Genomic DNA, 14,867 nt, shown 5'->3' on the forward strand with positions numbered 1-14,867 from the left:
TACTATTTAGAAGTCTGTGTATTTTTATGAAATTGCACTTTAAATGCAGTTTCCACAAGTGTGCACTCAGCATGTGCAAAAAGATCATTTTCTGAAAGAACAAGTTCATAATCTCTCCCCCACATGCTGAATTTAACCCTGAGACAAACAGTAGCTGACCTTTCAAAATTGTGTTTATAAAAACATGTTCCTGCTACCTGAGGTGCATTGACTTTTTGTGCTGGAATAGCTCAGGAAAGCACCATCATTTAATGTCAGTAGACTGATTGGGGATTGAGAATAGTAAGGAATTATTTGTTTACTGAAGTGTTTTAATGCAGTGGTAATTAATATAATGCTGATTTCAGTGCAGTGATAATGAAGACTCACTGTGTGTGTATTTTTAAATGCAGGCATGATATTACATATTTTGGAGTGATTCTTTTAATGGATTGCCTTCATGAGGTTGAGTTAAAATCAAATTCTGCCACTTAAGACTGCAGAAATTTCAAAGTCTGTTGCCCACAGTCTTTTGGGACACCTAGGTAGGGAAAAAAAAAAAAAAGATTTCTGTCTTCTGAATATTGGTTTTATTCATTTTTTAAAAATTTCCCCCTCTTTTTGGAATTTTATTCTATAACATTTTAAAGAGATAAATATCTTTTGAACACTACTCTATGCCTGATGCTTTCATATAATGTAGTTCTCGCCTTAAAATTTTCCTGTTACCTGAGGAGATAGATTATTTTTTGGCTGTTTGTTTGTTTGTTTTGGATCACACTGATGATGCTCACTTAGGTATTATTTGTGGCTCTGCACTCAGGAATTACTCTTGGAATTGCTGGGGTAACTTACAGAATGTCAGAGATTGAACCCGGGTCAGCCACAGGCTTGCAGACTAGCTATATAAAGTTAAATACCAAGTTTTTCTAAGACTATCACTGGTGTTAAGTAGCCCACTTCTGGAAAAGTTAAAAGTGAATCTGAAGGGCCCGAGCAATAGTACAGCAGGTGGAGCATTTACCTTGCATCTAGCTGACTCATGTTCATTATATTTTTATTATATTCTTGTTTATTATATATTTTATTTTGTTTATTATATAACTGGAAATCAAGCTCCCATATGATCCAGCAATACTACTCTTAGGCATATATCTTAGGAACACAAAAACACAATACAAAAATACCCTCTGTGCCTATGTTCATTGTAGCAATATTTACAATAGTCAGAATCTGGCTTGACAACGATGAGTGACTAAAAAAACTGTGGTACATATGCACAATATGGATGTTCCTTAAAAAACTATTTAGTATATTTGGTTATATTCAGTGGTGCTTGGGGGCATGTGCTTAACCTCATAGCTATCTCATCAGCCCTCTCTGCTGCTTCTGTTGCCTTTTTTGCCCCCCCCCCCCCGCCCCGAGTTTTGCAACCTCAATTAAGTTCAAATCATGATTTTTATTTACTTTGCCCATTTGTAATTCTTTGTCTGCTCCCTGATAACTACAGGTTTCCTCATTTTTTTAGTCATATTTGCCATTAAATCTTAGGTTTCTGGGCCTCATCTGTCAGGGTTTAGAGACTACTCACTGTGTTGCTGGGGAGTCACTCCCTCTGGTACTCTGGGGATGCAATACCAGTGATTGAACTAGGCCTCCTGCATGCAAAACATACACTCACTACTTTAAGCCATTTTCGCAGCCCTAAATCTATTGTGGAGAATTTATCTAAATTCAAAATGTTCATCTCTTGATGAAAATTTGAACTTCTCTTTGAGTTCCTCTCTTCCTTCCAAGCTCTTCCTGTGTTTCAGTTGTCTAGACCTTAGGATTTCTGACAAAATTAATGATTAGAAGCCTTCTCAAAATCACTATCTGCATTTACACTTTTATTAATATTTTTGATATAGGAGTTATCTACCCTGAACTAAAAAGATGCATATAAAGTTGAACTTCTAAATTTCTGATTCTTGTTAAGAGTTAACAAGTATTTCTTAGACCTATGCGAATTAGAATCAGCTGGAATCTTTTTAAAAGTACTTGTTTCTTGGTCCCATTCTAGGCAATCTTATTTAATCATTGTGATTCTTTTTTAATAATATCTTTATGTATGCAACATGATTACAGACATGTTTGTAGTTGAGTTTCAGTTATAAGAAAGATTATCTCCCTTTAGTGCAACCATCCCACCACCAATAACCCTTATCTCCTTCCTCCTTCACCCCTGCCTGTATTTGAGACAGGCATTCTACTTCTCACACTCATTAACATTCTCATGATAGTTGTCAGTATAATTATTTCTCTAACTGAACTCACCACTCTTTGTGGTAAGCTTCATATTGTGGTCCATCCTTCCAGCCCTCATCTCTTTATCTCTGGGTGTTATTGCAATAACTTCTTTTATTTTTCTTAAATCCCATAGATGAGTGAGACTATTTTGTGTCTATCTCTCTCCCTGACTTATTTCACTCAGTATAATAATTTCCATATCCATCTATGTATAGGAAAATTTCATGACTTCATCTCTCCTTATGGCTGCATAGTATTCTATTTTGTATATGTACCACAGTTTCTTTAGCCACTCATCCATTGTCGGGCATCTGGGTTGTTTCCAGATTTTGAATCACTGTGATTCTAATGTTCAATCTGGGTTGATTCCTACTGTTTTAGAGACTGATAAACCACTGATGAATTGTGAGCAAGAATGAAATAATTTGATTGTTTAGAAAGATGATCCCGGTAGTTAATGTCAATTTTGGCTTGTTAAGTCAATGTACAGGGTAAGGCAGATCACTTTGGAGGAGCAAGAATGGGATGAATACAGTGTTCCCTACTTTGTTAGTAGCTGAACCATTCCCTAATTATGTCTAACACAACACTCCTTGGTGATCATGACTTGTGGAAGTCTAAACCATGTAGGCTAGTGTTTTTTTCCTGTTGTGGATGGTCTGATATCTTTATTTTTTTTACTTGTTTGTTGTGGGGCTATACCTGGTGGTGATTTGGAGTTATTCTTGGCTCTGCACTCAGGAGTTACTATTCCTGGAAAGCTCAGGAGATCATATGGGGATGCCAAGGATTGAGCTCTAGTCAGCTGAGTGCAAGACTAGTACCCTCCCCACTGAGCTATCACTCCAGCAAAAGTCTAGTTGAATTCAACCTGAGGGAGAAGAACATGTGAAAAAGAGAATGAGTAATAGAGGATAAGCAGAATGAAGAAAAAAGGAAGGGGGAAGAGAAGAGCGCAAACCATCTGAACGAAATCTGTCTAGAAGCCAGGAAAAAGAAAAAAAAAAAGAATCCCCTAAGTGCTGACCTGAATAGGCATCATTAGCATGGAAATTAGAGACCACTTCCTGCAACTTGCACTGGTCGTCACTACTTCTATAGACTAAGGTTCCTTTCTCCTTGATACCAAAACTCACTTCATTTTCATGGCTGCTCAATGAAATATATATACTGTGTTTTTCATTTTTTGCATTTTATAGATAGGTACAGAAAAGCACAGATCTGAAAGAATTCGTTAAAATTCTATATGGCAGCACTGAACTTGGAAAGAAAGTGAGATCTCAACAGGTAGTTTATTGTTAGTTGATTGGAATTAGGACCCACAGGGAAAAAAATTGTTGGGGGCACATCTGGTAGTACTCAGGGCTTAGTCCAGACTCTGCAATAAAGCTCACTCCTGGTGGGTTCAGGTGCCAGGGATCAAACCCAAACTGATCTTGTGCAAGGCAAGCACCCAAACCACTATCTCTCTGCCACCAATGTAGCTAGAGGTTACCATAATCTTACCTGCCTCTGAAATAGTAGACTTACCAAAAGCTCAGGCCATGAGCCAATAGTGGAGAAATGCCAATAGTGCATTTCTTCTAATGCAGCTGGAAAGCTTCTTGATGACCAGAAGCCTGGTGAGAGAATGTGAAAGAATATTCTTACATGGTATCTTCTCAGAGCCATCCAGGAAACCGTGATGATGCTGTAGTGGACATAGGGTGTGTGCAGGAAGGAACATAGCTTGGAAAAATGTGTAGTGAGAAGCTGTAGAATGTGTGGATGATGATAAGAATGCGGAGTTGGAATTTTGTAGAATGAGCTGGCCTCGGAGACACATAGCTTTTCCTTTCAGACTATTGTCAGGGACTTTTTATAATTTCATAGCATGAGTCTAGTTCCCAATGAGGTAATGTTTCTACCTCATTAGCTATTGTGGAGTATGCAGCATGAAGCAAAAGGCTCTCCACAGTGTTTAGTCACCTGTGTGATGGTCTGTGCTTTGCCAGAATTATAGACTAGGAAGAAATGTATGGGGACATTACTTGAAGGTTCTCAGATCCTAATGACTATTCATTCTGTACAGTCTTTTGTTTTTTTCTCACACTTCCTAAAAATTGGAACAAAATGTATAACTTTTATTACTAAACATTTTTTTTTGGTTTGTTTTTGGATCACACCCGGTAACATTCAGGGGTTACTCCTGGCTATGCACTCAGAAATCGCTCCTGGCTTGGGGGACTATATGAGATGGGGGGGAGTGAGGGGGACGATGACCGAGGTTCGTCCTAGGCTAGTGCGCACAAGGCAGATGCCTTACCCTAGCACCACTGCTCAGGTCCCCCCTTTTTTTGGGGGGGGGATTAAATTATTTTTAAGGGGAAAATTTATTTAAGGGATTGGAGATAGTGCAAAAGTTAAGGCATTAGCTTGCCTTGCATACCACTAATCGGGGTTCAATCCTAGCACCTCCACATGTGGCCCTCTAAGCACTGTCAGGACTGATCTCTGGGCACCACCAGGTGCTTTTAATCTGCTCTTGCTTTTTTGGTCACTGTTTTTGTCCAAAAATACTAACTTCTTCATGCTGGTATACTCTGAAGAAATTTTACTTTGGAGCTATCTTTCCTTACAATCATAAGCTTTTGGAAGAGGTAAAGACTTTAGCAATTAATCTGTTCCAATCCTCTTGGGAAGGAAATGGAGTTTCAGAGAAGCATAGTAAATTTGTGCCCTACGGGGTCAGTACTCAGCATATCTTAATTGTGTATTCTTCTTTGCATTACTCAGCTTCCTCTCTAAACTGGTGATTTTTCCTACCCTTGTGCACTTATTTTTTTCTCTTTTGAGAACATTTCAGTTATTTTTAGGGTAAGTTTTACCAAACCTTGTATATGCCCAGGAAATACTTACTGAGTGTTATTTCTAAAACTTTCCACCATTTCATGTTTATGCTTTTTCTCTTTCTATTAAACTGGAAAAGAAATCCAGAGTTCCAGTAGATTCCCAAAGACAATTTTGTTGTTGTTGTTTTTTATGGTTTTAAGATTTTGCATAAAATCCAGCTGCATCAGATATTTTAATAATCTTACACTTGTCTGCTGTGTTCTTTTATCTTCCTTGTCCCAGGGAATCTCAGAAAAGGCAGATAGAAGTCCAATGTTACTCTTAGCTTTAACAAATCAGTTATTAGGAGACTGACTCCAAGCACTGATTGAGGAGATAAGGGGGCTGACATAAAGGATGCAGTATTTGAAAGAAAAAGTCTGGGTCTGTTTTAATTTATTTTTGAGAGAGGGGCTAACTGCATACACAACCTCGCATCTTCCACATACTCATCCATACCCCTAACATGTTTTTATTTAATCCCCCTTTCCCTTCTCATGCCCTATAAACTAAAACCTTATGCCCTGCTCAGTTGCACCGTTTAGACTTGGGATATAAAATTCAAACAAAATGTGTCCCTTTTTTTGGCTAATGATACTAAAATACACATCCCAAATTCAGTTGAAATAACTATTGTGCTTTGAAGGGAATACGATCCTGTTCATGAATAAGCAAATATTCTTTCCCCCACTTAGGCAGTAGATACTTATTTGCCTAGGATCTACTACGATTTCTGGATGCCTTTATCTGAATTGAATCATGGTGATTAAATTTATTTGCTGCTCCTCTCCCTTCAAATAGATCTGAAAACACTTCCATAGCTGGTCTTTTTAAGATTTTAGCTGTGATTCTCTTCCTTACTAATCGGCTTACTTTCTAGTGATTACAAAAAGCCTCCCTCCTCTACCTTATCATTTGCTTCATTAATGTGATTTCCTTTTGTTGAGTGCTTCTGCTTCCTCTGTGGAGCCATTAAATTAGTGAGTGTATTCTGTAAAGTTTCTCTCATCCTCCTTCATTTCCATGAAGCATATTTTTTCTTCTCCTCTACTGCTCTATTGCTTCCTGCATTTGAATTTCAGATTTAGTTTTAAGGAGATTGTATTTTTTAATTATCTTTGGCCTAGTTTCCCATTGTCATACTTTTACCATATGGGAAGTCTTCTGGGATAACAGTCATGGTTTCTTCCAATCTTATTAGCTTACCATTCTCCTTCCCTTCTCCCCTGTAACTGCTCAAATGCTTTATTCTAATAAGAAGATACTAAGTTTAAGTAGCCTAAGTAAAGATATGGTGGTGTCCTATTTTACCATATATGTACATTTATATTTTACCTACATCCCAGAGGAATGTGAGATGGCTTTTGATATTTTTAAACATCTGGATGTCCAAAAATACTGTTCAAATAGTCAGAAAGGGAAATCAGAAACCATTTTTAAAAATTGGTAACACAAGTATTTATCATACTCAAGAAGAAAATTCTTAAGAAGGTGGAAGAATTAACCTTTCTTGTTATTGTAGGGTTGGTTTTTCTTTTCTTTTCTTTCCTTTTTTTCCCCCCCGCACCCTATGGTACTCAGGAGTTAATTCTGGCTCTGCATTCAGACATCTCTCCTGACAGGCTTGAGGGACCATATGGAATGCCGGTGATCGAACGTGGGTTCGTCCCGGTAGGGCACGTGCAAGGCAACATGCCCTAACACTGTCCTTTTTGGGCCACACACGGTGATGCTCAGGGGTTACTCCTGGCTAGGCGCTCAGAAATCACTTCTGGCTTGGGGAACCATATAGGACACTGGAGATCGAACCAAGATCAGTCCTGGGGATCAAGCCAAGGTCCATTCTGGGTCAGCCGAAAGCATGGCAAACGACCTACCACTGTGCAAGAGCTTTGCTATTTTAGAGTAGTAGAGAAAGAAGGTCATAATTATGGTTTCTGTGTTTTAGCAATATTTCTCAGTTTTTTTCTCCTAGACATTTTTGTTCTGAAATAGAGAACTGAAGGTGTTTGGTTAGTCCCCAGTAACCATTGTTAACCATTTTAATTTAATGTTACCATTCAGATTTATCACCATATGTTTATCATCTGCACATATTGAATCAGCTGGAGCAGTTTGTTTTTTTATTTATTTATTTTTGGTTTCTTGTTTTTTATTTGGGCTGGGGGGGGGTAATATGATAGTGCTTCAGGGTTACTCCTGGCTCTGTACTCAGGAATTACTCCTGGTGGACTCCGGGACAGTAAGGGCTGCCGGGGATTGAACTTGAGTCAGTTGTGTACATGGAAAGCACCATACCTGCTATGTTATCACTTTGGCCCCTGAGTTTATATATGTTTTATCTAATACAGTTCTCATCATTAGACCCTGAAGTTAATCTGATGCTCTGTGTTAGAGAGGAAGAAGAAACAGGTGGGAGGATGTAGGGGAATGAAAAAAAGGACAAGGAATAACATAATGACATTGGTGGTGGATTCTGGTCTCTATACCAAAGCCATGGATCTTAACTTTATTATAAATATGTCAGCTGAACTCCAGCAACCAAAAAAAAAGGGATTAACTGTATTGAAAGGTCAACCATTAAGCCTCTTCACATGCACCTCTACTCCCAGTTTTTGTGTAGTATGGAGATTTCTAATTAAAAGTTCATGGTTTCAAGTAGGAATAGGAACTTAAAATGGGTTGGTAGCTCAATGGGATGGCACACATGCATGCAGCACAAGCACAGACTGAGAGTTTGAACCCTAACCTTGTATAATCCCTCAATACCACTGATGGAGGCCAGTGGCCAACAAGCACTGCTGGGGTTACCCTGATGGCCTTCAGCACCAGTAGACCTGAGCTCAAGTACATAACTGTCTGATCAAGGTCATCAAGAATAGTCCCCTGGCCTCCAAGCCCTGCTAAAAAGGCTGCTCACCAGCTTGTATTTTTATCTCCCCAAGAGGAAAAAAATATGGTGATTTTCATGCATGTCTGCATGAAGAGCATTGTATACTTTTCCCCTGGTGTCTTTGGTATTCACTTGAACTTTTGAGGTGGTTCTAGTTGCCGTCTACTATCCTTGAAGGTATCAAGAGAAAGCAGGAAAGAGGAGCAATTAGGTTAGGGGCAAAGAGGGAGTATGGATCTGCCTATGTCTAACCCTCTTGCGTTAGCAGATTTGAGGCTGAAAGACACTCACATTTATTTGGACTGTGACACTTGGCAAGTTTTATCTCATATAATTTTTACAGTAGTCTTTGTGGTGAGTTTAGCCTCAGTTTCTATACTGAGGGTAAAACTGAAGGACAAAGAAACATGACACCCATGTTCCCAGCATTCCATTTATCAGTGTGGGATCCAACCTATGGGCTTTCCTTTAGAGCACGTTATTACTTCTAATAACAAAAATGTCTAATGTTGATTGAATTCTTATTCCAGGCTAAGTGTCAGTCATACCATCTTATTAATAGATTCATTTTATTCTTTTAGCAAACTTAGGAACCACACACTCCTATATCCCCATTTTTGGAATCAGTTAAGTAAAGTGAGTTGAATTATTTAACCCGGATCAGAGAGCTAGAGATTAATACATCAGGGTTACTTTAGTCTTAATTTCTCTTTGTAGGCTTTGTACCATAGAGTTTCAGATGCATTTTCCAAAAGATTTTACTAGCAAGGGCTTCTCTCTCTCTCTCTCTCCTCGTCTCTCAGTCATCTCATCTCTCTCTATCATCTCGCTCTCTCCTCTCTCGTCTCTCTCTCTCTCTCTCTCTCCCCCCCCTACTCTTCTCCTCCCTCTCTCTCTCTCTCCCTCCCTCTCTCTCTCTCTCTCTCTCTCTCTCTCTCTCTCTCTCTCTCTCTCTCTCTCTCTCTCCTTTTCCTTGCTCTTTCCTTACTTTCATGATTAGGGTAGAAGAGTTACTTGATTTTAGAAAAGTCTATTTAAGGGGAAAACGGTTTTCTTTGAGGAATTGCATTTCGGTACATAGTTATCACCATAGATCTGAGATCTAGCAGGGCAGTTCGTTTAACTCATTTGATCAGGTTTTTGGTCACAATTTCTGCCTTCATAGTCATTTAATAAACATGAAAAAACTCAATTTTATGTGTGTGTTTTTGGGCCACACCTGGCAGTGTTTAGGGCTTACTTCTAGTTCTGTACTCAGGGATCATTCCTGGTAGGGATTAGAGGAATATATGAAGTGGTCAGCATCTTTCAGAAAAGCATCCTACTTGCCGCTGTACCATCACTTGGGCCCCAAATTATTCATTTATTTATTCATTTATTCATTATTGCTTATTTTTGAACGTTTTGTTTGGGGAATGTTTAGGGACTACCAGCACAGTGCTCAGGGATTGCTTTTGGTGGTGTTTAAGAAACTCTGCATTTTCAAGCATGAACCTGGCATTAATGTGCTAAGGACACACCCTAGCACTTTGGTCCATTTTCAGGGCCCCCCAAAAGACTCAACCCTATAGTTACAATTTGTGAACTTGTTTCATAAGCCCTGTCTATTCTCCTTTTACAGTCAGTTCATCAGAAGTGATTCACCTTACCTCCTGCTCTTGGCCCAGTGGACTGCAGTTGAGTGGAAGTTTTTATTGCTTTGTTTTGACCAAGAGCACTTGATTTGGCAAGTGTGATGAAGGTTGAGACAGCTACCATTTATCATTGGTAGAGCGATGAAGCTGAGTCCCATGAAATAAAAAGACCTCAGTGCACACAAACTTAAGCTTCCTCTCCTTAACTCTCCAATTGTAGGACATGGCGGTGCTTCTGGTGTAATATTTTTTATCTGTATACAACTTTATTGCTGGAAGGAAACAGTATTGTGTGCACAAACATGATCATTTGAGAACATAACTTTCTTTTCATTTTTTTCTTGTATCCATTGTTGCTATTCATTTAATAGAACCCCTTTTAAACGAAAGATTAAAGAAAGCTGGATTTGATTCAGTGTTTAGATTTTATTTTTTAAATAGCTTCTGTAGCTTTGGGCAATATATTTAACTTTTTTCAGCCTCAGTTTCCTCACCATGAGGATTAGAGTTAATGTATGATAAGCACCTAGGACAAGGCCTTGCTCGAGCAGCTGTCTCATACAGAGAAGCTGCTGTTATTGTTATAAAATTTAAAGACGATCTTACGATGTAAGAGCGATAGATTTGTTTTGTTACAGTAGTAAATAGTGTTTCCCTGTGGACTTTATATTTTTGTGCTGCTCAAATGAAATCTAAGGAAAACAGCGGGACAGTGTTCGCAATAAGGAAAGATAGCCCTTTGTTCCCTTCAACAGACAAGATGCTCATTATGGTATCACGTAGTGACTGTTGCTATTGAAATGGTTTATTTGTATGTTTTTTTTCTGTTTTTCCCCCCCTAGGGATTTATTTGTGGCTTTTCAGTAGCAACAGGTGCAGCAGCGAGACTAGTGTCAGGATACGACAGCTATGGAAATATCTGTGGGCAGAAAAATGCAAAGTTGGAAGCAATACCAAACAGTGGCATGGACCACACCCACCGGAAGTGAGTAGACCATTACTGAATGATGCATACTATGGAAACGCCGCTTGGAGGTTGGGGAGGGGCTGGTGGAGAAAAGCTGTTTGTATTTAAAATTTATTTTTCTTTTTATTTTATTGAAAAAATTATGATCAACAGAATCCTTCATAGTTAAATTTGAGATATACAATCATTTAGGGCCCTTCCCACTACCAGTGCCAACTTCCTTCTACCCATGGCCCCAGTGTACATCCTATGCCACCACTCTTTGCCCCCTGGCCTGCCAGTATGACAGGCCCCTTTAAGTTTAGATTGTTAAAAGCTTAGGTCCCTTGATTCTATTATCATTGACTTTGGCTTGGAGATTTAGTTCTGTCCTTATTTAGTTTCCTGCCAATGCATCCAAGACCACTTGGTCCCAGGCCCCCAGTCTTTCTTTGATTTTTTTCTTCTTAGTTTTATAGAAAAATAGAAAAATGCATAAATATGTGGTAAAATAAAGTAATTTGTGACCCACGGTGCTATGAAAAAGGTGGGAGCCCCAATTCAAAAGCTAAGAGATTAAAAAATAAAAAAAAATTTAAACTGTTCACTTGACTCATTCTACTTTTTGGTCTAGAAAAACATTTTCCAGGAAACAAAATTAGCTGCCATTTAAAATGGGCTGCCTTCCAGTTTTCATGGATAATGACTTGATCTGAGAGTATTACTCTAATACTATTTCCCCACTAGATGGTTGGTTCAGCAAGCCTTAACCCAGAAAATAACTATATTTTGCTTTCCAACTGTACTTAATGAGAGTCAAAGGGAAGAGACTTGATAATAGATTTTTTTTTTCTTTTGCATGCCGGGACCTACATCTTGGGTCCCACCCATACAGGGCATGCTCCCTACCACTAAACCACATTCTGAACCAGATAATGGATTTTGAAAGATTAAAATTATAAAGTGCATTGTTATAAGTGCACATTAATCTCTAATTTTGGGGCTTGGGGAGTACTTACATGTGGTGCTTAGAGCACTTAGGTAGTCCTCCTGGTGTAGTACTCTGGGACCATATGGGATACTGGGGATCAAACTCAGGTTGTTGGCATACAAGGCAAGCACCCTACCTGCTGAACTATCGCTCTAGTCCCTTTGATTTTCTTTTCTTTTTAAATATTTGGGCCACACCCAGCGGCTCTCAGGCGTTACTCCTGTCTCTTTACTCAGAAGTCACTCCTGGCAGGCTTGGGGGACCATATAGGATGCTGGGGATTGAACCCAGTCCTTCCTGGGTAGGCTGCATGCAAGGCAAATGCCCTACTGCTGTGCTATCGCTCAGCCCCCCCTCCCCCCCCCCGCTTTGGTTCTATTTTAAAAGCAACACATATTTTCTTTTTGTCAGACTTTAATACCTTAGGTTATTCTCAATATTTATGTTTTGGAGTTCATGAAGTTCTGGCTTAATTCTATTTTTTCTTTAAAAGAGCTGTGTTTTCCTTTTCAATGTCTTATTTATAAAATATATCATTATTTTATGTATAACGTCAGTATATTCAAATTATATATTTAACCTTTGTCAGACTTTTAATTAAACACTTCACTAAGTAGATTTTCAAAATTAACCAAATGAATTTTAAGGTAATAGGTGTCCAATTCATTTAGGTGCTTTATCAGAAAAATTGAAGCTGGCTAAAACATTTCTTTATCTTTTGTTTGGGACTATAACATAATCCTTAGGTGCTACTCTTGGCTTTTTGGGGGGTCATTCCTGACAATGCACAGGCACCATGCAATGCCAGTGACCATATCTTTGAGGATGTGATGCTCTGGGTACCATTAATTGCCTGGGATTAAATTTAGGTTGGACATGTGCAAGGCATATCCCCTAACTCCAGGTTCTCAAATATCTTTTTTTTTTATTTTTTGGTTTTTGGGCCACACCCGGCGGTGCTCAGGGATTACTCCTGGCTGTCTGTTCAGAAATAGCTCCTGGCAGGCACGGGGGACCATATAGGACACCAGAATTCGAACCAACCACCTTTGGTCCTGGATTGGCTGTTTGGGAGACAAACGCCCTACCTCCATGCTATCTCTTCGGCCCCATCTTTTATGTTTTTAATGTTGTTGATATATGTAGTGGAAGTCTCATCCCCTAGTCCTAGAGGGATTGGGGAATGAGAGTCTGGAAACAACTCTGACACAGCAAATAATCAACCCAAGGTTGAAGAGATAAAACAGGTTCAGGAAACTTTCACCACAAGCTATCTGCTCCTGGGCAAAAGATAACAGTAGGTAGATTTGCTAGCTTGGAATGGAAACCTCAAGCAGTCTCTCTGACCAGAGGTCTTTATTGGGAAGAGAAGGACCCACACCTATGGGGTGGAGAACTGGTAGGGGAAGGGGACCAATGCAGAGGTACTTCCAGTCCATGAGTGACAAGCGCAAGCAAAGAATTATCCTAAATAGAGTAAAAACTGGTTACTTCAGGGGCCGGAGAGATAGCATGGAGGTAAGGCATTTACCTTTCATGCAGAAGGTCATCGGATCGAATCCCGGCGTCCCATATGGTCCCCCGTGCATGCCAGGTGCAATTTCTGAGCAAGGAGCCAGGAAAAACCCCTGAGCACTGCCGGGTGTGACCCCCCCAAAAAAAAAAAAAAAAAGAAAAACCAAAAAAAAAAACTGGTTACTTCAATAGACATGTACCAACATTCAAAACATTTTAGTACATAGAGAAGATTGGATAAAAAGTTCTTTCTAATGTGCTGCTCATATGATTATAATTTTTTGAGAGGTAATATTTTTGGGGATGGATGGCAGTTTGGGGTCATTCCTCGTGGTGCTTTAAGACTATTCCTGTTTTTGTGTTCAGGGATCACACTTGGTGGTACTTAGAAACTATGTAGAGTCACATGAAATTGAGGTGGTTTCATATTATAAATGGAGGCCCAGGCTCCAAAATGAGGACCTGGAGAGACACGAATCTGGAAGCAAATGTTGATGCAGGAAATAATCCACACAGTGAAAAGATGCAAGAATGGGTTCAGGAATTCCAACACTCAGGCCAGGAATCCCACCACACACCCATCTGCTCCTAAGCAGGAAAGTAGCTTAGTGAGGAAGACCAAAGAATGAGTGCCTTCCTTTCTGAAACTCAGGCTTTTTATTAGCAAGAACCAGGCCACACCCTAGGGTGGAGGAGGAATAGCTAGTAGGGGGAATCCAGTAATCTTATCACCAGATCACACCCTAGGGTGGAGTATAAATACTGATTAGGATAGGAACCTAATCCAACAGTATATAAAGCGAGCACCTTAACCCTTGTATTCTCTTTAGTTTCTATAATCATTTTTATATATTTTTTACAACTTGCCAGTGATCCTAAGCATATTCTTATCAAGAGATTTGTCTTAAATGTTGTGTTATACATGTAATTACTCTATGTTTCATTTGCCTCTGTCAAGAGAGATCCTGTTTATCATTCATTCTAAAAAAATGGTTAATTTTTCCTTAATATGTAACATTTTTAAAAGCCGTTCCTAGAAAGCTGTTGGGAAAATAGTTTCTCCTAATTCACATATAACTTTATAACTTTTAAATTTATTTTTTATCTCTATTTCTTCCTTATCTATCTATCCATCATCTATCTATCTATCTATCTATCTATCTATCTATCTATCTATCTATCTATCTATCTATCTATCTATCTATCTATCTATCTATCTACCTACCTACCTATCTAGTATAATCAGTACTAATTTTTTAATCTTTGGACCATACATGGTAGAACTTGGGGGTTGTTCCCAGCAGAGTTCTGGGTACCTAATGTTGTAGGAATGGAACCTGGGCCTCCTGTATGCAAAGCATTACTAATTCAGACCTATCAATGTTTTAACGTACCTTTTTCACTTATTCTGATATCATTTGTATTTGCAAGGAAATTAAAGTCTTTCTACTTGTCCCTTTGGCAGGTTTCTTTTCCTTTTATCAAATGCCTTGATTTTCTTATTCTTATGTCCTCCTTTGTACAATTTTTTTATGAATATTAGGTGCTGCCACACTATAAATATTTTTGTACCTGGTTTGTCTGTTATTACCTCATGTTAACTTTGATCCCTTTCTCCCTTCCCTCAGTCCTCAACCCCTGGTACCTGGTTTTTTGCTTGGCTGATCATATATATTTGTTGAATGTATCAATAAGTGAGTCTTCTCTAATCTTGAATACACTCTTTTCTTGTCATTTTTAGTATTGTTT

General features: G+C 38.9%; 1 protein-coding gene across 3 annotated transcripts in view; it reads left to right on the forward strand.

Annotated features, from left to right (window-relative positions):
- Positions 1-14,867, forward strand: part of SLC44A1 (solute carrier family 44 member 1) — a 226,376-nt gene that overhangs the window by 59,868 nt on the left and 151,641 nt on the right. For all 3 annotated transcript variants that reach the window (XM_049770819.1, XM_049770831.1, XM_049770826.1), the window contains exon 3: positions 10,509-10,651. In XM_049770819.1, coding sequence (XP_049626776.1) covers positions 10,509-10,651 — 143 coding nt within the window. The remainder of the gene's footprint in view (positions 1-10,508; positions 10,652-14,867) is intronic.

Source organism: Suncus etruscus, chromosome 1, assembly GCF_024139225.1.
Source record: "Suncus etruscus isolate mSunEtr1 chromosome 1, mSunEtr1.pri.cur, whole genome shotgun sequence".
Lineage (NCBI taxonomy): Eukaryota > Metazoa > Chordata > Mammalia > Eulipotyphla > Soricidae > Suncus > Suncus etruscus.